Source organism: Drosophila bipectinata, chromosome 2R (genome assembly GCF_030179905.1).
Source record: "Drosophila bipectinata strain 14024-0381.07 chromosome 2R, DbipHiC1v2, whole genome shotgun sequence".
Lineage (NCBI taxonomy): Eukaryota > Metazoa > Arthropoda > Insecta > Diptera > Drosophilidae > Drosophila > Drosophila bipectinata.
Window position 1 is genome coordinate 11807436 of NC_091737.1, and position 23548 is coordinate 11830983.

General features: G+C 46.5%; 5 protein-coding genes across 9 annotated transcripts; 2 read left to right on the forward strand and 3 right to left on the reverse strand.

Moving 5' to 3' along the window:
- The first annotated feature begins 362 nt into the window (after positions 1-362).
- On the forward strand, positions 363-6722 carry Dark (Death-associated APAF1-related killer). The gene is made up of 11 exons (XM_017253064.3): positions 363-589; positions 1426-1833; positions 1891-2528; positions 2590-2713; positions 2767-2963; positions 3089-3333; positions 3392-3581; positions 3642-5289; positions 5350-5469; positions 5530-5676; positions 5740-6722. Exons 2-11 carry the CDS (start codon positions 1444-1446, stop codon positions 6454-6456), a joined length of 4416 nt encoding a protein of 1471 aa, XP_017108553.2. The 5' UTR covers positions 363-589; positions 1426-1443; the 3' UTR covers positions 6457-6722.
- A 330-nt stretch (positions 6723-7052) lies between these two features.
- RhoGEF2 (Rho guanine nucleotide exchange factor 2) lies at positions 7053-23522 on the forward strand. Of its 5 annotated transcripts, none has more exons than XM_017252716.3 (24): positions 7053-7201; positions 8901-9301; positions 10702-11479; positions 11646-11738; positions 11806-11863; positions 13890-14029; positions 14090-14263; positions 14583-15680; positions 16085-16169; positions 16229-17045; positions 17105-17285; positions 17366-17477; positions 17538-17687; positions 17747-17797; positions 17864-18164; positions 18225-18362; positions 19263-19696; positions 19763-20354; positions 20415-20592; positions 20650-20843; positions 20901-22452; positions 22508-22714; positions 22777-22887; positions 22947-23522. In XM_017252716.3, exons 2-24 carry the CDS (start codon positions 9276-9278, stop codon positions 23145-23147), a joined length of 7671 nt encoding a protein of 2556 aa, XP_017108205.2. In that variant the 5' UTR covers positions 7053-7201; positions 8901-9275; the 3' UTR covers positions 23148-23522. The 5 variants fall into 5 exon arrangements, with proteins under 5 accessions (XP_017108205.2, XP_017108206.2, XP_070135072.1 ...); XM_070278971.1 differs by having other exon boundaries at positions 7065-7168; XM_070278970.1 differs by having other exon boundaries at positions 7091-7487.
- LOC108133046 (uncharacterized) lies at positions 11912-12809 on the reverse strand. The gene has a single exon (XM_017252719.3). It carries the CDS (start codon positions 12668-12670, stop codon positions 12011-12013), a length of 660 nt encoding a protein of 219 aa, XP_017108208.2. The 5' UTR covers positions 12671-12809; the 3' UTR covers positions 11912-12010.
- LOC108133048 (uncharacterized) lies at positions 12744-13171 on the reverse strand. The gene has a single exon (XM_017252721.3). The coding sequence runs from the start codon at positions 13155-13157 to the stop codon at positions 12744-12746; it is 414 nt and encodes a 137-aa protein (XP_017108210.2). The 5' UTR covers positions 13158-13171.
- On the reverse strand, positions 13239-13849 carry LOC108133047 (uncharacterized). Its single transcript, XM_017252720.3, has one exon. It carries the CDS (start codon positions 13748-13750, stop codon positions 13325-13327), a length of 426 nt encoding a protein of 141 aa, XP_017108209.2. The 5' UTR covers positions 13751-13849; the 3' UTR covers positions 13239-13324.
- Positions 23523-23548: the final 26 nt, after the last annotated feature.

The window sequence follows — 23548 nt, forward strand, 5'->3', positions numbered from 1 at the left end:
TGGTTTTTATCGATAGTTGGTAGCGCAGGTAAATTATATATACAACTTCTTGTAATATGCTTTGATTTAAAATATTTATTATAATTACCAAATCAGAATCTAAAAAAGGAAATTATTAATATAAGAAATGTATAATTTTTGAGATTGGGATAATTTTTGTATCTATTGTGAACCATCGAAAATATTTTATAATTTGCAAAATGAAACTAACAAAGTATTATTATTTATTATAAATTATTATTTATTTATGAATCTCAAGAATTTACAATAAAAGAATAGGTAAATTTTGTACTTAAACAATGGAATCAAATCGGCTTGTTATTTTTTTGTATAGTCACTACATATACGGCTGGTCACACTATTGTTTGTTGTCTGTTTTTCGCCAGCTTGCATGTGCAATTAATTTATTTTTTTAATTATTCCCGTAGCTTTGCTTAGTGGGCGTGACAGCCAAAACCATGTGAGCACAAAGAAAGTGACACAAGTGTCTAGCCGCAGCATCAACTAATTTAAGATAAAGTGCAATATTTACACATATACGTATTTTTTAAAATATAAGTGCGACGATTTCGTTATAAATAAACTAAACGTGAGTATTCTGGCGAAATATGCAGGTGGATAGCACCTGCTACTATACCGAATCCTTATATATTCATATTTTTCGGTTGCTCCAGTCCCAATATTATTCAATTTTAGTGAATCCCCGAAAGTTCTTCAAGTAATTCATTTCTTAGTTCCTTTCTGAGGTCGCAGTGACGTTTGTGAGTCAAACGACAATAGATGTATGTGTGATAAACCGCCAAGTTCATTCACACTTATCTGTTGTTATGTTTATACTACACTGGAAAAAACAAATATGTACTATACCGCACTTAAACTACTATTGTGTGGATGAATGATAAATTGTGGCTTTGAGTGGCAGATTAATTGGAGAATTTTCTTAGAAATTATTACAAAACATTCTACAAACAATAGGTGGGGCAACTTCCCTCAGTGCATCATTACCATGACTCATCCTTTCATCTTATCTATAAGTTAATTCAACAAATGAACAGTAGTGCTCGATCGATTTGATCCAATCCGTTCCATATCCGAGTTTGGCGTTGGATCATTGAGAACTCGAAAGTGCAAGGATTTTCAGTGGAATTGCCATTTTTGATGTGTCATGAGTTCTAAATGTTTGGAGTTAATCACGTTTGTCTCCTTGGCCACTTGTTGCAAAAACAACATCTTTTGAGTGAAGCAATTTCTTATCTAATTTCACCATTCTGCCTGGTCGTCTGGTCGTGCATTGTTTCCAAGTGGGTCAAGACCGCTTGGCGCCGAAAATGAGCGATAAACGTCCTTACATCTGTGTTCACTTGTCCAATACGATTTATTATTTTGGCCAAATATTCATTTACTTTTCTGCATTCTGTATTCTAGTGCCAAATAAAGATAATTATGGCGGTCCTACAGCACGGATATAAGGACATCATGTTTGTCTACTTGGAGGCATTCAAAAAGGATTTCGATTGCAAGGATGTCCAGGATTCCCTTCACAGTATTTTGTCAAAGGAAGAAATCGAGAGAATCATCAAAAGCAAGGATGCCGAGAGGGCAACGTATCGACTCTTTTGGTCCTTGCTCGCCAAGCCCGAGTCGCTGGTGAAGGACTTCGTCGAGGAGGTTTTGAATCCGAAAGATCAGCCAAACTACGAATTCCTGACAGCTGCCCTACAGGCTGAATACCAGCGACCTAGCATAATAACCAAAATGTACATCGAGCAGCGGGATCGCCTCTATAACGATAACCAAGTCTTCGCCCAGTACAATGTCAACCGTCTGCAGCCGGTAAGATATTTCTCATTTTAATAAAAATATTTTAACTTATTTATATTCAAATTCCAGTATCTGATGTTGATGAACGCTCTGCTTATGCTCAGGCCTGCCAAAAATGTGGTTATAGATGGTGCACTGGGTTCCGGAAAACAGTGGCTAGCTCTGGACGTTTGTTCTTCGTTCAATGTTCAGCACGCCATGGACTTTAAAATCTTTTGGCTGAACATGAAGAACTGCACCAGTCCCGAGTCTATTCTGGAAATGCTACAGACCCTGCAGCATCAGATAGACCCCAATTATTCACCGCGTAGTGATCCGCCCAGCAATATCAAGCAACGGATTCTGAGCACCCAAGAGGAACTGAGACGCCTGCTGAAGAGCAAGCCCTACGAGAACTGTCTTCTGGTCCTTCGGAATGTCCAAAGCGAGAAGGCTTGGAGTGCCTTTAACCTGAGCTGCAAAATCCTTCTGACGACGAGATTCAAGCAGGTCACTCAGTTTCTATCGCCGGCTACCACAACTCACATTTCCTTGGACGATCATTCGCTGATGCTGACACCAGATGAAGTGAAAGCCTTGTTCCTCAAGTACATTCACTGTAGTCCGCAGGACTTGCCAAGGGAAGTGCCTACGAAGAATCCGCGAAAACTAAGCCTGATTGCCGAGAGCATCAAGGATGGTCTGGCCACTTGGGAAAACTGGAAACAGTGAGTATATATTTATATGTTTCAAATTCAATTCCCAATGGCATATAATTATTTCTTGTAGTGTTAATTGTGACAAGCTGGCGACCATCATCGAGGGGGCGCTTAAAGTTCTTGAGCCGCTCGGCTACCGGAAGTTGTTTGATAGACTGTCCATATTCCCTCCCTCCGCCCACATACCCATCAATGTAAGTGCGTTCTACACCGAAAAGGCCATTGTTTGTAATCGTTATCACCCCAGCTCCTATCTCTGATTTGGTTCGACGACAAATCCAGTAGCGAAGATGCGATGGTAGTGGTGAATAGGCTTCACAAATACTCTCTAGTGGAGAAACATCCTGAAGAGTCGACCATTAGTATACCCGCAATATACTTGGAGTTAAAAGTGGATGGTGACGATCATGCCGCGTTGCATCAAAGGATTGTTGATCACTACAAGTGAGTATAATGAACATTCCGGATGGTGATATTTAAAACAAAGAAATAAACGTAACTTCATCAATCACAAATCACCCGTCATTCACTTTATATGGTGGAACAATAAAAATATTCTCTCTTTGAAGCATCACAAAGGCATTCGACCATGACGACTTGATTCTGACCTCCCTGGATAGATATTTCTATAGCCACATTGGGCATCATCTTATGGCTATTGAGCCAACCGAAAAGGTGGCTCTGTTTCGAAAGGTTTTCCTCGATTTTCGCTTTCTGGAGCAAAAGATTCGACATGATACGACGGCTTGGAATGCCTGTGGATCTATTCTAGATACCCTGCACCAGTTGAAATTCTACATGAAGCACATTTGCGGTAATTATTCCATTTAAACGAATAAAAACTTAATATTTATTAATTTTTTTAATATTAGATAATGATCCTCATTTCGAAAGATTGGTAAATGCCATATTAGATTTTCTGCCAAAGATAGAAGAGAATCTTATTCGTTCCAAGTTCACGGATCTCCTGAGAATTAGCCTAATGGACCAAGATGAAACCATTTTCGGAGAGGCATGTCGGCAGGTTCAACAGTTCAAGGACCGCGTTTGGTTTTTAGACCAGTGAGCATAAATAATCCCTCTATCTTTAAGATAAATGTTAACTATTTCAACTATTTTTAGTGGTCGGTTTCATCAGCGTCGGCAGATCATCAATTTGGGCAACAAGGAAGTGCGCCTGGTTCTGTATTTGAACGACGATTTCTGCCTTATGGCGTTGGCTGGTCAGGAGCTTCTCCTCACCGATGTGTCGCTGGAAGCAGAGGACACCTACCTCCTTAAGGACGAAAACGACAGCAGTGAAACTCTAAGGATGGAAGTTTTTAACAACCAGAAGCACTTGATCACTCTGCATAGCAACGGCAGCGTCAAGCTCTGGACACTATGGCCCGAATGTTCGGGTCGACGCCACAGTGCCGGCAGTCGACAAAGAGTGCGGCCCCCTGGCTCGGCTCACCTCCGCAAGCCCACCGAGACTCGCGGCCCCAAACAGCTGGTAAACAGTGCAGTGAAACGCCTGATTGTCAGTCATTTCGACCAAAAAATCACAGCATTTTATTTAAACGAGGATTCACTGTCTGGTAACAAGACGCAGCTTCATGTGGCCTTCAGCAACGGAGATGTGAACATTCTAGAGTGGAATGAGATCGATCAGGTCTTTAAAAAAACACAAACGCCGACTCTAAACACAAATCAGCTGGAAATACGATCCATTGTTCAGGTTCTTAAACGATACTATGTGGTAGTCACCGAAGATTCGACGCTAACTGTCTGGGATCTGTTCAATAGCTTCGGTGACAAGCCGGATCTACCAGGCTTCGATGTTCGAAATGACACCCTGTTGGCCATGGAGGCCTATGACGAGAGAAATGAAAATGCCACCGTCTTGCTAATCTTTAAACACACTGTTTGGCGGCTGAAGTTTATACCGGGACGCCTGGTAGTTTTAGATCAGGAAGCCGTGGAGCTTTCAGAAGGAAACTACATCACCTGTGGCAAACGTTCGGCGGACGGCAACTACCTTTTGCTGGGTACCATTGAGGGTTTAATTGTGTACAAGTTCGATAGCGATGATCCGGTTCTCCGGAGCAATGTCAGCGAGCAAATAGAATGCGTGGATATTTATGAACTGGATGATCCGGCGTTCAAGTACATTGTTTTGTGCGGAGCCAAGGGCAAGCAGGTTCTTCACGTTCACACCTTGCGCGCCGACCCACACAATAGGAGAGGAATCGTCTGGGTGCATAGCGCAGACGAGGCCAGTGTAAAGACCAGCGCCCGCTTAGAACCGAACATCTACCTCCGATCGCTGATGGACATGACGAACGAAAGATCTCAGCTTCTGGTGGTCGACTCGAAAGAGAGAATCCACCAGATCGAAACAGCTTCCGATCCAAATGCCCGTCGCAGATCGAGCATTTCGACGTGGTCCACAATTACCCCAACCCACGGGGCCTCCAAAATGAGGATTACTGCCATATCTTCCCACGACCATGAGCATATTTTCGCTGGCTACGCGGATGGCGTGATAATCGATGTCAACCGGGATGAAGTACTGCCACAGGAGTTTATAACTGAACCCATTGACTACCTCAAGCAAGTTAGCTCCAACGTGCTGGTGGCTTCGTCCCACGATGCTCAGAAGACTGTGATATTCCAGCTGAAGGAAGCGGATAACGAGCAATGGCCCCTCTATTTAAATATAGGAACTAAGTACGCATGTCTAGTTGGAGGTCCTTTTCTTGTATTGTTCTCCGACCACGGGGTGTCTGTAAGTAGATCATTCTTTCAAATGTACCATTTAAATGAAAAATATAATTTTTCCTTCTAGCATGTGGACTTGACCAACCCTTCAGCCTTCGTTAGACCCGAGGAATCCGACGATTTCTTGGTTGGCTTTGATTTAAAGAATGGTCTTCTCTTTCTTGCTTACGGAAACAATTACATCGAGGTAGGATTCAGGAAACCACCTTTAAAAAAGGATCTCTATAACTAGAAACATTATCTGCAGGTGTTCCGGTTAGTCTTCAGTGATTCTCACCTGTCGTACAAACTGATTTGTGAGGAAAAGATCGTACAAAGGGATAAGATCACCTACTTAGCGGCCAGCGAGGATGGAACTATGTTTGGCGTGGGATTTAGGAATGGGATTATAGAGGTATGTTATTTCTAACCACCCTCTACCTGAATGCAGTAAAAAAGTATTTAATTTTCGAAACAGCTTTTCTCACTGGATGACAGACAAATAACTCTGATCAATAGTATTCAGGAGGTCCATGAGCGTCCTATCCGCCAGTTGCGATTCTCGCCCTGCAAGCTACTGCTGATCAGCTGCGCCGAACAGTTGTGCTTCTGGAATGTGACCCATATGCGCAACAACCAAGGAGAGCAGCGCCAAAAACCGAGCCGCAGCCGCCGCATCAAACTGCACAGTGTGGCCCATGAAGACTCCGTGGATGCGGCTCCGATTGCTTCCGATTCTGATGCAGAGACGCCCATGTTGCCGCGTCAGTCCTTGGCCGACAGCCAGAGGGAGGCGGAACTGTGGTTAAATAAGCGGGGAAATGCTGACCGGCCGGAGCTTCTAGCCTGCATAAAGTTCGTTGGAGATGAAGCCCGGCAGTTCTTTACCGACAGCACGTTCTCCAAGTTCTATGTCATCGACGACGAAGGTGTCTATTATCACCTGATATTGCTGGACCCAAGTAGACTACAGCTCCCGGAACAAAGTATGGAGAAGATTACCGATCGTTCACTGGATCAGATTGGAGATCTGCGATATGAGGAGTATCTGCGAATTGTTGAAAGCCCAACCGGGCAGACTGAAGACAGCGAGGGAGCCGATGTCGTGGGTAGTTTAGTCCTGGACAAAAATAGCACAATAGATGACATTGATTTGGAACCGCCAAACACGATACTCGAGGAGCACACCTCATGACGCCAGTGGTGCGCCTCTTTGGGGCGCACAAATCTGGATAGTGAACCCTACAACATGGCATTTATAGGCTTACTTATCTATTACCTAGTGGTATTGTTATTCTACCTCCTGGGACCCGATTTGTCCTAGGCAACTGTTCGTCTGTATGTATAGTAATCATCAAACAAAAAGTCATATCTCAGAGGGTGCGCGGGGGCGTTGTCCTGCCTTTTGTTGGCAACCCACCCACCCACTATACCGCGAAATAAACGACATTTTACGAAACGACAAAGCGAAAGTTCATTGCCTTTTCTCTGCATTTTGAATACGAACATTTTTCTCATGACATGACATGGGTGTTTCAAGTAGAGTATCTTTACCCCAAAACACAACAATTGCAATTCGTATCTATAGTTTTTGTCTGGTGGCCGTATAAGACACGGAGGGTGGGGGCCGCTCCTACGATAAAAGGGGGCCACTGTGAGCATGTGTGGGTGGGTTTGTTTTGATTTCTAGATGGCACGCAAGATCGAGTGTTGCAAAACCATGAGCCCTCCAGTGCTGGAAAAGATCCACGCAGTATGCAACCGACAACACTGAAATTAAAAACGAGACTTTCACAGCACTGTTACAACATTGTTTTTTTAAAGAAAGAACGAACACCAGCGTGAAACTGAAAAAGAACGTCGAGCGCTCGCGAAAAAAAAAAGAAAAAAAAATACCTGCTTTTGTGGTATGCAATTAATCGCAATTCGAGTGCAGTAGAGTAAGTGCTTCGCGAAAGCAATCGCAGATGGGTTCAGTTGAGTTGCGTGGAGGAGGAGGGAGGCGAGAGGCAAGAATGATGCGCAGCCCGTTCGTTTTCATTTTGGTTTCGTTCGGTCCGTGAGCTCATTGCACAAAAGCAATAAATGACTTCAAGTGCTCACACATACTGTCGGAGCGAGAGCAACAAAAAAAATGCATACACACAATTGTGGCCTGGTGCATACTATGTGCATATTTGTCAAATGAAAAAAAAAATGTTATTCGCCGTTCGCCCAGGAGATAGTGTACGCGAAATTGGTTGAAAATGATCTCTAACCTATCGAACGCATACATACACACATACACATATATGTAGAGTGGCAAGCAAAAGCAACAGCACCAACAACAACAACTAAACAATATGGCTGCCGCCACTTGTTAGAGATATAACAACAAAATCGGAGTGAACCAAGCCGTCCAGTTGTTTATCGTGTGCTAATTAGTCTGATCGCCGCCAGTATCCGTACCCGTACCCGTACCCGTACCCGCACCCGCACCGCCAAGCCGTACATCCCTAAAATCGAATTAAGCCCAAGTACTGGCGCGGTTCAAGAGTTCAAATCCACCCAAAAGGCATACAGAGAAAATTTCACACGAAATGCGTTTGCGTTTGCGGCGATGATCGCACTCGCGCTACCACCCTCCCCTCCCCACACTCCCACACACACAGACAAACACAAACACACACTAACACTAACACATACAAATACGAAGCACACACCATAGGCGTTTGTTGTGTGTATACATATTTATTCAATTAAATATTTGCGTTTAATTATAAAGAAGTGAAATTGCAAGATTTGATTTATTTTTCGAGTGTATGTCAACATAGAAGTGAGATCAGAGCAGTGGGAGAGAGTCGTCTTAGTTGTTGTTGTTGTTTTCTATTTTCCATGCTAATTGAATTGGCTTGAAAGTAATTTATTGAACAATCAGCTGTTTTTATTCAAAGTGTCGCAATATCGGAGCAGGATTAGGATTCCACATCGGATACGGAATTGGCAAAAAAAAATGTGCGTGTGTATACTCCTGTCCGCGTTGACCCATTAGTATTTTATTAGTATTTTAGTTTTTTTTTTTTTTCGGCCAAAACTCGTTTTCCCCCCTCAAAGCCCCCAACAAGAGCGTCGTCATCCATTAAATGTGTTTCGTGAAAACTAGTCAGCAAAAAGCACAACAACAACAGCAGCAACAACAACAACAACGGTTTTAGGGGAGCACAGGGCGCAGACGTTAACGGAAGTGTGAGAGTGAGAGAAAGAGAGGGAGCCAAAACAGACAGAAGCAGTCAAAATATTAAGAAATCCTTAAAAAAAAAAATAAAGTTAAAAAAATATATATAATTATTAATATTATTATAAAATATTAAGAAAATAAAAACTTTAAATTTTTTTAAACTAAAATCTGGATATGTAACTAATATTTTGACCGCTATTGTTTCTATTCCCGTTAGTGTGTGTGCGTGTAGGAGAGAAAGAGAGTGTGCGCGTGTGGGTGTGTGCTCTGTTTGGAATAAAAACAATGAAACTGCAAGGAGATCGCTGCCTGCATTTCGCCTCTCTCCCCCACCCCCTTGCAACGCCCACCCAAAACACAAAAATATTTTAATGTACATGCATTAATGCCAATAATCTTCAAACGAATTTCTACGCTCGCAGGTTTAAGTGAAAAGTGCAAAGTGTAGTGCAAAAAAAAATAAATATTAAATCCAATAATAAAAAAAAAAATAATAAACAAAAAAAAAAAAAAAACAATACTGACCAAAAATCGACGCAATTTAAATCAGTTCTGGAATAGCGATTTTTCGGGCCGTTTTACAATCAGTTTTTGGCGAGCTCATTTAAAAATAGCTCCATCTAATTGCGTGGAAGGTGGCCCCTACTCTGGGCAAGAAAGAAACCCCCCCGTACCCCCTCCACCACCTCCAATGAGAAGCACACCTATTGGTATTATCCAAGTGGCTTACGCATGCCTTTGAATTTGCATCTCCAGACAACAGCAGTCAGCAGCTTCCATCCACCAGAGAGTATCCTATGGATGACCCATCAATAAAAACACGGTGAGTTCAGCATTGTATTAATATTAATGATATTAATACTAAGTCAGTTATAAGACTGACTCATAGTTTAATTGCTTTCCGCGATAACGAAAATATGTTTCCTGTTTCACTTCCCTCGAGAGAGATACAATACTATGTTTTTATACTCGAGATGAATGAGTGAAATATTTCAATGAAATAAGATTTGTATAAAATATTTAAAAGGGTTTAAATGTAAATAGTTTAGAAGTAATGAAGTTAACTAAGAGATAACTAACAGGAACCAATACCCATAGCTGATATGCCAAGGGCTTGGATTATCAAAGGCTTGCTTTTAGTTAGTTTTAGTTTTTAAATTGGGTTTAGTATTAAGTATTAGGAAATAAATTTCTGAAACGCACTGTTCATTTTCTACCAATATGTATAGTTTCGCCCCCCAATGACCTGGGGTTGGTTTGGATGACTTAATACAGAGACAAATACAAGCCAAACGAAGGTGTAGTAGGGAGCGGCCAGTTTTCACATTTTAGCATTTATTTCTTTTATTGCCGCCAGGGGAAGTTTTAGCCCAAATACGAGTAGATTTGGCGAAACCAATAGCTTTCTACCAAGCTCAGCTAAAGGTGGTGGTTTTTTTTTTTAACTGGTTTCAGTTTGGAAATAATTTTCGGATCTAAAGATAGATAGTTGGAGAGCGAATTCCCTTATAGATCAAACAGAGAGACATATTATTGACAGAATCAGTCAAAAAAAAAAAAAAAAATTATAAAAATGTAAACATTTGTGAGGCTATTCTGAGGTCTTGTCCGGCTGTTATGGAAATATCTCATCATCATGATGATGATGAATTCACCAGGCTGGCCTGCCTGGGAGTCGGGAAATGAGCTTTTATTATAGTCAGTCCGGTATATAGACAAATCCGCACGTACATACATATATCCATTGCCCATTCACATGCAAAATGATCAAATAAACAGCAATTAAACTGTATCTATTCTTTTGGCTGATTTAATTTTAGCTCAATTAAAAGAGCCACCCATCAGGTAGCAGCCATCAGACATCCAACTACTAGAGATCGCTTGACATTGGCTTTATGGGTTGGCTTTGGCCGTGACTTTCGTTACATGTTGGTCGCTCTCGGTCGGTAATCAGCGACCCCGCCTAATCACAAGCTATCTGGTGGGAATGGGTGGCAGAATGGCAGAAAACAGTTCCGTCATGAAATGATTTGGCTTTGATTGCCGCTCATAGATGATTGCCAATCTGCATGGGTCCATTCCATGAATGCCATGAAACTATTTCCATAAAATGCCATTTTTGTGGGTATTTGTGGGTAATTAAAGGAAGTAGTCTATAGATCCCAGTCTTTGTTCCATTGTTTTGAAGATCCACTAATATTTAGTATCTCATCCATCCACCAGGTTAATAGATTTGTATGAACATGAATACGATGAAGTCCAGGAGCTGCCAGAAGAAACAAGTATTCAGCCTCAGCCCCCGGAGTCAAGCACAACATCCACGAACGGCACTGCAGCAGCTACTGGAGGCACAGGAACATCTGGTGGAGGGCCATCTGGAGTTTCGTCGCCACCGGCGCCAGCCATCGCTGTGGATTCGGTACCCGAGCTGCCAGCGCCCAAGCAAAAGTCTGTAAAGAATTCCAAGAACAAACAGAAGCAGAAGCAGGTGGCGAACAAGTCGAAAATTCCGAGATCCCCATCGCTGGCGAGCAGCTTAAGCAGTCTGGCCAGCACCCTGAGCGGTCATCGGGATCGCGACAAAGATCGGGACCGTGATCGGGAGAACCACAATAGCCAGAGTTCAGTTCCTCCACAGACGCCGCCGTTGCCAGCCAGCTACCAGCAGTCGAATAAGCAGCAGGGCCAGATGAATGGTGACACCAACACCACCACTACCACTGGTGGAGGTGTGGCGACACCATCCACGCCCACGTCCCTCAACAATAACAATGCCAACAGTAGCAACAACAACGGCAGCATAATGACCGGAGGTGTGCCACTAAATCAGCAATCGGATGGCGTCCAAACGCCGGGAGAGCGGAGCAGTCTTAACCTGGGCGGCGGTGGCCATTCCCAGGAGCCCACCACTCCAGTGACGACACCGGGAATAGTATTACCAAAAAATTTTCAGTATTTAACCCTAACCGTGCGCAAGGATGGCAACGGATACGGCATGAAGGTATATATGAGCTTCCAAGCTAGACCCTAAGATTTATTGGACAGCTTTTTGTTTGCAAAACTGAGTTTTGATGAAATTCGTTTGTTTTTGTTTGCAATTAGTAGTCGTACGATGAGGTGGAAGTTTGAAACCAAAACCTAATCCTACTCCCATTCATCTCTCTCAGGTTTCCGGCGACAACCCGGTGTTTGTGGAAAGCGTCAAGCCCGGAGGGGCGGCTGAGATTGCGGGCCTCGTTGCCGGCGATATGATACTGAAGGTCTGTGGAGCAATCGTTTTCCGCTGAAGACGGACGATTATAAAGCTTGATCTTTGTTACATTCCAGGTTAATGGCCATGAAGTGCGACTGGAGAAGCATCCAACTGTTGTGGCTCTCATAAAAGGTGCGTAGTCCAACTACTAGTTCAAAATTGTCTAACAAACTTCACTTATTTTTAGGTTACAGTACAACAATTTGGTTTATTTGGGTGGGCTGGTTGGAGAGAAATCTTGGGCAGCAAGATTGCGGGAAAGATTCGTCAAGGGAAATGTCATCTTGGCCCACCCGGGCATCGGCACACCTTCTCCTTTTGCGGCAAGTCCTTGGGTGGGGGGCACTTGCGCTTCTCCTTGGGACAAGGCTTGGGCTGGCGCTGCTTGCACTTGCACTTGCACGATGACTTCTTGGCCGGACGCGGCTCGTAGATGAACTCGTCGTTGTAACGCTTCTGGCAGTGCGGCGGGATCAGCGGAGCCCGGGAACAGTTCTTGTCCTTGCAGTGCGGCACCAGTTCCCCCTTGGGTCGCTGGACTAAAGGCGTTTCGTCCAGCTGGTCCTTGGATATCTTGATCTCCTTCTTTTTCTGCTCCTGATACTTGCGAATGCTTTCCCTAATGGCCTGAAGGTAGAAGGGTATCTTCTCGAAAACGGCTGCCAGCCCATAGGGAACCAGACTCAAGACGTCGAAAACCGCCTTTACAAACTGATTGTAGTAATGGACGCCGAAGAAAGCCCACTGGCCCTGAGGTGGTGGCCTGGGCGGACACATTTTGAGCTTGCGACGAGCCTGATCCGCGTACGGCTCGATCTGATCCCGCGCATCCACATACACCTCCTGCGTGTCATCCGGGGAGCCCCAAACGCCATAGTTCCTAGTGGCCACGATCACGGCATATACAATCCCAGCTTTCACAATCAGACCGACAACCATTTTTCCAGCCCCTCCAGTAAGGTTTCCCAAAGTTTTGTTTGAATTTTGACGGATGGAGTGATGGGGTCTGCGTTCACCCTCGTTTCTTGCACGTCACGTCATCCTTAATCTTGGGCGAACGTACTGGTCTTCCGGACTTGGATTGCATATCGTGCGGCATCTCGTTGAAGAAGCTAGTGCCCATGTTCTCCGATATCATGCCGTATCTGTCTGGTCGGAGATCACCGTGAAAGTATTTGGATTTCTGCCTCGAGAGCTTTGATTCGTTAGAGGTAGTGCTTGTTTCGTGGAAGGGACTGGCTATAATCTCACGGGTGTGCTCCTTAAAGTCCCTCGCCCAGTCGGGCAGCCGGAACGAGAAGTAGAATCCTCGCTGGAGGGCCAAATCGCAAGCGTGGGCGGCCAGTAGCTGGAAATCCTTGGATTCCCTGGGCGGCAGTCCCATCCCCTCTGTCTTGTCCTGATTACCGAAATATTTCGTCAGCATTGTAACCCCTGTGACCTCACCCTGAAGCTATATTGATTTTGATTCTCTCTGATTTCGACTTGAATATTTTGTGATTTAAAATTGCATTTTAAAAGCCAACTAGATTGGATTTAGTTTATTTAGTTCTGGTCTTTAATTAAAATTTAGGATTTCTGTAAAGGCGGTGGCTATTTTTTTCCTCCATCGAAAAATTTACTGACGCTCTCCTGAACATCGGCCGCGGCCCGGGACCAGTAGTCCGGAATCTTCTTTATGGCTAGCCAGGTGTCGTACAGGGCATCATTGATGGCTTCCGTAAGGGGTTTCGGCTTGGGCTCGCACAGGGGAGGCTGGCAGAGCTTCTTACCCAAGTCCTCTTGGGCCCGTTTCATCCGCCGTTTGTCCTCCTCGTCAAAGAGAAGTCGATGACTATCAGGCGCCATCAGGTCCTTGGGAGTGGGCTTCTCTTCGTGGCCATCAGCCCCAACCGGAAGATCAGAGGCTGGTCTCTCCGCCCCAACCCGATGTCCAACCTCATCCCAGCTGCCGAACTCCTTGGCCAAGTAGATGGTGCCGGCCAGGACCAAGAACCTTACGAATCTGCCCAAAATCATGTTGAAAGTTTGCCTGGATTTTAATTTGGATATTTCATAGTGTGGGAGTTGTTTTTATTTCCAAAACAGGGACTATATTGTCTAATTTCGAGATATTTTTCAAAGCTTTATTGACATTCTGGTTTTGGTTCGGTTTCAGCCTCTACTACAGTGGAGCTTGCCGTGAAGCGAAGCCAAAAAATGACGCGACCCACTTCGGTTAGTGTGGTGACGCCCTCGACCCCGATACTTTCTGGAAGGGATCGCACTGCTTCCATAACAGGACCCCAGCCAGTGGATGTAAGTTTATCGGAAATTGTACTTGTAGATGCTTTACTTTAAAGATTCATTCTCCAACAGAGTATCAAGCGACGTGAGATGGAGACGTACAAAATCCAGACGCTGCAGAAAATGCTGGAGCAGGAGAAGCTGAATCTGGAGCGCTTGAAGGGTGACCAGAACAATCCCAGCTACAAGTTGTCGGAGGCGAACATTCGCAAGCTGCGCGAGCAACTGCATCAAGTGGGTGCCGAGGTGAGTAGGGGGGCATAATGGTAGTGTGTAGGGCATAGCCTTGAGTTAATTAGGTAAGGTCCAGGTCCAGATCTCCCACCTCCTTCCACCAACATCAAATTAATAAACGGCCAAGCTAATATAATCCAAGCTAACCCAGCTCTCTCGCTGTTCGTAACAAATATTTTTGGTTTGTGATGCGCCGAAACAAAATTACCCGAAAGCTCCAACTCCAACCCGATGAACTTCAAACAGGGCAGGGATCGGTTGAAACGAATTGATGCTACATGATCTCTCTCTTTCTCTTCCATCTTGAAACCATCACGATACCCTAACACAGGATGCACCGACTGTTAAGCTCCAGGCAGCCGCCGGCAACAAGAACACTGCATTACTAACGCCCAACCAAATCCAACACTTGTCCACGTCCGCGTCCGCCACTCACAGCAATCAGCAATTCCATCCTCTCCACCACCATCACAACCACCACAACAACAACTACCCGCAGCAGCCGACACATCAGCAGCCCAGCAGCAACTCCTCACCCGCATTCCTCTCCCTTCTGCCGCGTTCCCTTTCGTCCCTCTCCCTGGGCACTCGCAAGAACAAGATCGACAAGGATTTCGGCGGTGCATCGTCGCCCTTCGGCCTAACGACTGACTTCCTGCACAACCAGCGTATGAGCCACCAGGCCGAGTCCATGTCGCAGTCCCTGCACCAGCATACAAGCTCCACACCCACCTCCACGCAGTACCACCAGCAGATGCAGCAGCAGCAGCATCGGTTCAAGGACTCGGGATCCTCGTCGAAAAGCAAGAACAAGTTCGCCATCTCGAGGAGCCTCATTGAGGAGGATGTGCCACCGCCGCTGCCGCAACGCAACCCACCTAGGACACTGAACTTGGACCTGAAGAACGGCAATGCATCACCTGGAGGCGGGTTAATGGCTCCCGTTTCCGACCTGGACCGCGCCACCAGTCCCCAACTGAACCGATCACAGCAGCAGCATCACTTTCCCAGCAGCAACGAGAATAGTCCCAGCAACGCCAAGTCCAAACGTTCCAAAACCAAGACCAAGGCCCTGTCCGACCCAAAGATGTCCACGCAAATGTTCCTGCAAATGGAATCGGCCAGTTCGGGAGGAGCTGCCGGTGGATCTATCGAAGTGGACGGTGGTCCACCGCCACTGCCGCCTCGATTGCCGGGCATGATGACCGAGGAGATGAGTCGCGGCAGCTGCCAGAATCTCAACCAACCGAACTCCGTGGCCACGTCGTTTAACTATCCACTGGTGTCCACCACCACCGCGGTTCAGGGCGACAACATGAAGAACGCCTTTCCGCTCTCCCAGCGGCCCAATATTGTCCAGCAGCTGCAGCAATACCAGCAGCAGCAGCAGCAGCAGCAACATCAAATGGGTGGTGGCCAGGCCACATCAGTAAGTAGCCACAGAAACTATCTCTACCGGGAACCACAACCTCAATCTTTAATCCCCTTATTCTTTAATCTTCACCACCCCCCCCTCGCACCTAACATTTATGTGTTTCATTGCTTTTATAATTTAACCAACGCTACCCCATGAGTCTAAACCTTAATATGTTATTAATATTAATATTAATTTTAATCTGCTTACTGCCAGCGACAATAACAGCTACCAAACACCTTTGACTACACCTGAGTAACCCTCGGGATATTATGTGTATTATTTGTGGGAGATGACTGTAGTTTCTATAAGCTATCTGCAGGTTTAAATAGATATTGCCTCAGTTGGGCCTGATTTATGGGTTATTCTTTTAAGTATTATTCCAACCTTCACTTACATTCGATGTTTTACCTCCACAGGCTCTTGGACAGACGCCCAAGCTGGGGAAAAACAAACACCGTCGCGTCGGCTCTTCTCCAGACAATATGCATCCTCGGCATCCAGGTAAGAGAGCTTCTATATCCAATTCCAATCTCAATAAATTCATAAAACCCCCGTTCCAGATCGAATGACGAAAACCACCTCTGGCTCCTGGGAGATTGTCGAAAAGGATGGAGAAGTCACACCACCCGGCACTCCGCCGCCACCTTATCTCACCAGCTCGCACATGACAGTGCCCGAGGATCCCAACGAGAACTGTCGCGGCGGAGGGGCAGCTGGAATCTTCATCGAGTCCCATCAGTTCACACCGATAGCAGGCGCCTCGTCTCCCATCCCGACTTCTCTACATTCCTGCCACATTCAGGCGGCCCAGTCGAATGACACGCAGAAGGAGATCATCTCGATGGAGGATGAGAACTCGTCGGACGCGGATGAGCCGTTCATCGATGAAAACGGACCCTTCAATAATCTTACCCGTCTCCTGCAAGCAGAGAATGTCACCTTCCTCGCCATCTTCCTGAACTACGTGATCTCGAACTCGGATCCCGCGCCGCTGCTCTTCTACCTGATCACCGAGCTCTACAAGGAGGGCACCTCCAAGGATATGCGAAAGTGGGCCTACGAGATTCACTCCACGTTCCTGGTTCCTCGTGCTCCGTTGTCGTGGTACCGCCAGGACGAATCTCTGGCTCGCGAGGTGGACAATGTGTTGCAGTCCGAGTTCGATAAGGTGGAGATCCTGCGCACCGTCTTCCTGCGCAGCCGTAAGCGTGCCAGGGACTTGATTAGCGAGCAACTGCGCGAGTTCCAGCAAAAGCGCACCGCCGGTCTGGGCACTATTTACGGTCCCACGGACGACAAGCTGGCAGAGGCCAAATCGGATAAACTGAGGGAGCAGATTATCGACAAATATTTGATGCCCAACCTGCAGTTGCTTATGTAAGTAAAAAGACTCTTCTCCAAAGAACCAAGTCCCTAATCCATTTCTCCTCTTATAGTGAAGAGGAAAACACTTCTCCCGAGGATGTCCGTAAAGTGGCCCTCTGCTCGGCCCTGTCCACGGTGATCTATCGCATCTTCAACAGCCGGGCGCCGCCGAGCAACATTGTCGAGCGGGTCCATCACTTTGTGAGCAGAGACAAGAGTTTCAAATCGCGCCTCATTGGAAAGAATCGCAAGGTGAGAATCGAAATACGAAAATCTCGTCCAACCACAGCGCACATGTTTATTTTTAAACGTTTCAATTCAACACTCCATAGATGAACGTTCGTGGTCATCCATTGGTATTACGTCAATACTATGAAGTGACGCACTGCAATCATTGCCAGACGATAATCTGGGGTGTGAGTCCGCAAGGTTATCACTGTACAGGTAAACGCGCTCTCTCTTAAACTTGTGTACAAAATGATTCTCAATTCTCGCCATTTTCAGACTGTAAACTGAATATACACCGTCAATGCGCCAAAGTCGTTGACGAGAGTTGTCCCGGTCCTTTGCCGCAAGCCAAACGTCCTGCAAATAACGATAAAATCAGTAAATTAATGGGAAAAATTCGGCCGCGCACTAGCGACGTCATGGGAAGTAAGTCTGGGTAGCATATACCAATGGAAGCCTTAGATACTAATTGGTAATCTTTTCAGATGAGAAACGCAGTCGCCAAGAGGAGGATATGGATGTTGACCTGACGCCAGGTATATTTTCTCGCAAAGTTCTCCCAAAGAATCTCCCTCCTAATTTCATTACAATTCTCTTTCAAGATCGTGGCAACTCGTCGATTGTGCGCCAACCTTCCGATCGACGGCCAGATGCCAACATCTCTATACGTTCGAATGGAAACACTTCCTGCAACACCTCGGCACTGAACACTACTGACCTGCAGAGCTCTTTTCACGGCAGCTGCGCCAACGACAGTATCAACACCGTCGGTGGCGCCATGGACTTGTCCACCAGCGTGGCATCTACGGCACCGTCGAGCTGTGGCTCCGTTTCCGCCGGTCTGAGTGGCTTTGGCGAGCTGACGGCACAGGATTCGGTGGATAAGGATGCACGTAGAGAGCGGTATGGCCATGAAAAGCATGAATTTCTTGCAATTTTCACATAATTCGTTTAATCTTCCAGTTACACGCAACATGCTCAGCACAAGAGCGCCCCGGTGTCGGTGAATCGCTCGGAATCGTACAAGGAGCGCTTGAGCAACAAGAGGAACCGCAACAGTCGTCGCAAGACCTCTGATCCAAGTCTGTCGTCGCGACCCAAGTAAGTGTAGTTGTCGCGGAGAAGTCCTGACCTACTATCCCTTTTCGGTGGGCGTCTCAGCTTACCGAGTAAATTCTTCCATGCCACGAGACCACTCCCTAAACCCTCGCGGCTGAAGCTACCCCAAGTAACCGGATATTAATTTTACTAATTAATGTGAATTGCGCCGCAATGCAATCAATACTCGCTCGTATGTAGACGCTTTCCATTGCAGAACTTTTCCACAAACTTTCCGTACCATTCCCGGTTAGCTCGAAAAGATTCACGTAAAGTTTTTCATTTTAATTAAAGCACATTTTAGTTGGCGGGGCTATGATTAGGGGATATGAGTGCATTAATTCCTGCTGGCGAACTCCCAGACCGCCCCGCAGAGCACTCGACCGTCGACTAGGGTATCCCGCCTTCGAGTTGTCATTACAACTGTCCCCCCGTCTTTTGTTTACGGTGACTATTATCGTATATGTATGTGGTTAGCTTAGCAGTCACGGTGGATAGTTGATTAGACGCCGGCATTGACATCGATTATACTTTCCGTCCCTCCATTCGTCCCTCCACACCAGTGCCAGTCCAGCACCAGCGATGTTAGTCAATGCCAGGTCACCTCCTGGCATCCAGCTACCGCCATTTCTTACCATTTCCTGTTGACTAACTGTGCGAGCAACTGGTTTCATACAAACACCTGGTGCTGGTCGTCCTTAATTCTTAGTCCCTGTTGTCGGCTGTGACCTAAATCATCGGAGTGGAAGGATAGATAGAATATATCCAAATAATGGAAAGAAATATACGTTTTAATCGGAGCAAGAGCTTCAAGACAACACTGAATTTCGAGGGTTACAAGTAACATACTCCTCAATATTTAAAACAAATGCATTTTTCTTAAAAAATATTTCTCCAATCTAGTGAGGAGCAACCAGACTTGGGTCTCGCCAACGCAAACTATGTGGCCAGTTCAAATTCTAGTCTATCTTCAGCTGGCGGCAGCGAGAGTCCCAGCACCTCGATGGAGCACTTTGCCGCTGGTGGCGGAGCCGTGGGTGGAGTCCAGGCCATGCCGAGTGGCCTGAACCAGAACCAGCACCCCCACTTCTTGATTCAGCAGCACGCCCAGCAGCACTGCCAACAGGATTCCTTTCAGGGCAGCCTACCCGGATCGGCTGGCAGCGTTGCAGTCAACAGATTCTGGGGAGCTGGAGGACATCCCATGCCCAGGCAATGGAATATGGAGAGCGACGACGAGGACGATGTCAACGAGGCGGACTGGAGTTCCATGGTGGCCGCCGAGATGCTGGCAGCTCTAACAGATGCCGAAAAGAAGCGCCAAGAGATTATCAATGGTAGGTCTTTAATTATTTTATTCAAGGCTGGAATTTTTCACTAAAAGATTCATATTCCTCCTCCAGAAATCTACCAAACTGAACGAAACCATGTGCGCACCCTGAAGCTGCTTGATCGGCTCTTCTTTTTGCCGCTTTACGAGAGCGGGCTGCTCTCCCAGGATCACTTGCTGCTGTTGTTCCCGCCCGCCCTGCTGCACCTCCGCGAGATTCACGGCGCCTTCGAGCAGCAGTTGAAGGGGCGGCGCATCGAGCACAACCATGTGGTTAACCACCTGGGAGACCTGTTGTCCGAAATGTTTGATGGCCAATCGGGCGACGTACTCTGCGAATATGCAGCCCAGTTCTGTGCCCGGCAGCAAATCGCCTTGGAGGCGCTGAAGGAAAAGCGCAACAAGGACGAACAGCTGCAGAAACTGTTGAAGAAGTCCGAGTCCCACAAGGCCTGTCGCCGCCTGGAACTGAAGGACTTGCTGCCCACTGTGCTGCAGCGCCTCACCAAGTATCCCTTGTTGTTTGAAAATCTTTACAAGGTAACAGTGCGAGTGCTACCAGAGAACACCATCGAAGCAGAGGCCATCCAGAGAGCTGTGGAGTCCTCCAAGAAGATTCTTGTCGAGGTCAACCAGGCCGTAAAGACAGCAGAGGATGCTCACAAGTAAGTTTCAAGTCAGTTTCTTGAAAAACTTTTTCTTAATCTGGTTCCTGATGTATCTAGACTGCAGAACATTCAGCGCAAGTTAGACAGATCCTCCTATGACAAGGAGGAGTTTAAAAAGTTGGACTTGACCCAGCATCGCCTCATCCACGATGGAACTCTGACGATTAAGAAGAATCCAGGCGTTCAGCTTCACGGTCTTCTGTTCGATAACATGATCGTTTTGCTAACCAAGCAGGTACGTGGAGGTATATTCGATGAAGGCATTAAAATCTATCATGGTTCCCCATTCCAGGATGATAAATACTTCTTGAAGAACTTGCACACTCCTCTGTCGGTGAACAACAAGCCCGTTAGCCCCATCATGAGCATTGATGCTGAGACCCTGGTGCGTCAGGAAGCGGCCGACAAGAACTCGTTCTTCCTCATCAAGACAAAGTCATCACAAATGCTGGAGTTGCGAGCTCCCAGCAGCTCGGAATGCAAAACGTAAGTGGTTGCTTTGGAAATTGGAGACATTTTCTAACTTTTGTAAAATATTTGTAGATGGTTTAAGCATATATCGGATGCTATTGCCCAGCACTCGAAGAATCGTTCGAAGAACGCACCGAACAGCCATGAAACGAGCGTCAGCGATACACCGCTCTCCACCATTCCCCATTCCAGCACCAAAGATTCGCTGGAGCTTACCTCCGATGTGCCACAACCGATGGCAGCGACGGCCACGGTTACCACAACCCCTCTGGCTCCAATGCTACCAATAGCCACCGTAACCCCAGCACCAGCGAGCAACACCAGCTCCATATCCGGAGTGCAGCTGCGAAATCCGCAACGGGATGCGGGAACCAATGATTCTGATGCTGATTACGTGAACACACCCAAGCAGCGTTCGAGCCAGAATGATGTCAATCGCTCGATGTCGATCAGGAGCAGTGGCGAACCAAGCCACCGGGCCAATGGATCGGAGCCAGGCGATGTTACTCTGCGCCATTCACAGTCTGCCAGGGAGTCACGGGAATCTCGACCGGGGTCCACTGGCGAGGAACGCAACTCGACCTATGGAATGGTGGGTGGGCACTCGAAACGAGACAGTGCATCGATCATCTGCTCGAACAATTCGAACAACACGCGCACCTTGCTGATGCAGAGCCCCCTGGTGGACTCCACGGCCATCCAGGTCAGTTGCAGTTCGGCCCATGTCGCAGAACCGTTTTTGACACCCGGAGAGAAGCTTCGTCGGCTGGACGCCTCTATTCGAAATGATCTGCTGGAGAAGCAGAAGATCATTTGTGATATATTCCGTTTGCCCGTGGAGCACTACGACCAGATTGTGGATATTGCAATGATGCCAGAGGCGCCGAAAGACAGTGCAGACATTGCGCTAGCTGCTTACGATCAGATTCAGACCCTGACCAAGATGCTTAATGAATACATGCACGTTACCCCGGAGCAGGAGGTCTCCGCAGTGTCCACTGTGGTGTGCAACCACTGTCACGAGAAGGACAAGTTGCGCAAGAAGCCGGTGGTGGCCACGTTGTCCTCCTCTAGCGATACACCGCCGCCGCTGCCGCCACCCAATAGGCAGCAGGCACAACCGCAGGCCCAGCCGCAGATTCCGCCGGCTAGGCCGATGCCCAAGCTCCAGCCCTTGGACCTTGTCGAAGTTGCCATACACGAAGACGACGACGGCTACTGTGAAATTGACGAGTTACGCCTGCCGGCGATTCCGTCCAAGTCGCAGGACTCTGTGCCCACTACTCCACTAGCTCCCTTCAAAGCGGAGCCCAAATCTCCGAAAGAAGTTGCCGAGGAGCCAGCGAAACTCCAAAGAGCGGATGCTATTTCTCGGGAGCCGTCGCTGGAGGAGAAGGAAAAGGTTGCTGAGGAAGCACACCCGCCGCTAGAAGCAGAAAGTGAACAATCTAAAGATGAAAAGGAAACCCTGGGAACGGAAACATCCGATGAAGCTGAAGGTTCGTCGAGAAAGGTCGATAACAAAGAGGCGTTGGATGAATCACAAAAAGAGAACAACGAGGAAGCCCCAGTAGAGAAGGAAGACAAGCCCGAAGATGATAAAACCGACGTCAGCGAAGCAGTCGTAATATAGTTACTGATTATATTTAAAACTTGTGCTAATCTTTTGGTTTTTTCAGATCGCTGAAGCTTCTGGAACCCTAGTAGATAGCTCCACTCAGACAGTTCCAGAGACGACAGCCGAAACGGATAAGTTATTCGGAGGATCGGGCAGTACTTGTGGTCCGAATCGCATCCAGCATGCGAGTGCCCTCGAGCCGAGTGTGCCCTGTCATGCGCTCAGCAGCATTTTGACCGTACTGAACGAGCAGATTTCCCTGCTTTTGGTAGGTTACCTTCTAAATATATGCCTTAGAAATACTACTAACTGATTCCTTTATATCGGCAGCCAAAAATTAATGAACGCGATATGGAGAGGGAGCGTCTGCGCAAAGAGAATCAACATCTTCGCGAGCTATTGAGCGCTCAACTGGGACGCCAGCGAGTTGATGAAGTAAAGGTAATGAAACTATATATTTCAAAGATAAACAGACTAAATGATTTAATTTTATTTTAAAGGAAACTCCTTTCGATCTTTCAAAACTAATGCATGCTGAGGATGTAGAGATTGATGACGATATTGACGACGCCATTTCCAACAGTTCACTGACGCCAACGCCCACGCCCATACCGGCGGAGGCGGGTTCGAGCAGCGCGGCCAGCAGCCAAGTTCAGACAGCGGAAGCCATGAGAGTTAACAGCACTGAGGACAAGGAATAGGAGACTTGTTTAATTATTTTGTATAAAATACATATTTGTTCTTGTTTTCCCCTCCCCTCCCCACCCCCCTGAATGCGCATTCGTCCAATTGAATTGGGCGGCGATGATGTTTTACGAGTAGCCTTGATTAGAGCATGCCTTTTACTATTGTTAATGTAGCTACATTTGTTTCTTAAAAATATTATGTATTCCACAAGAACCAATAACACTTGAATTAAGATTATCTATGTCCCCCCTCGTAAAACTAATTAAATACATACATATATAAATATATGCATATTATCGACTTAAAGAATATGATATCTGCTAAAAACACAATGTTTGATACATTTATAAAGAACAATAAACAATATATAGTTATTGAGACGAACGAGAGCGCCTTTTCGCCTTCTTCGCGTCTT

Coding starts and splice junctions, on each gene's coding strand:
- LOC108133047 (XM_017252720.3), bottom strand. CDS start 13,750: ATGATTTTGGGCAGATTCGTAAGGTTCTTGGTCCTGGCCGGCACCATC.
- RhoGEF2 (XM_017252716.3), top strand. CDS start 9,276: ATGGATGACCCATCAATAAAAACACG. Junction 17,798..17,863: donor GGATGTTGACCTGACGCCAG/GTATATTTTCTC, acceptor TTCTCTTTCAAG/ATCGTGGCAACTCGTCGATT. Junction 19,697..19,762: donor GCGCCAAGAGATTATCAATG/GTAGGTCTTTAA, acceptor TTCCTCCTCCAG/AAATCTACCAAACTGAACGA.
- LOC108133048 (XM_017252721.3), bottom strand. CDS start 13,157: ATGCTGACGAAATATTTCGGTAATCAGGACAAGACAGAGGGGATGGGA.
- LOC108133046 (XM_017252719.3), bottom strand. CDS start 12,670: ATGGTTGTCGGTCTGATTGTGAAAGCTGGGATTGTATATGCCGTGATC.
- Dark (XM_017253064.3), top strand. CDS start 1,444: ATGGCGGTCCTACAGCACGGATATAAGGACATCATGTTTGTCTACTTG. Junction 2,964..3,088: donor AGGATTGTTGATCACTACAA/GTGAGTATAATG, acceptor CTCTCTTTGAAG/CATCACAAAGGCATTCGACC. Junction 5,677..5,739: donor TTAGGAATGGGATTATAGAG/GTATGTTATTTC, acceptor TTTTCGAAACAG/CTTTTCTCACTGGATGACAG.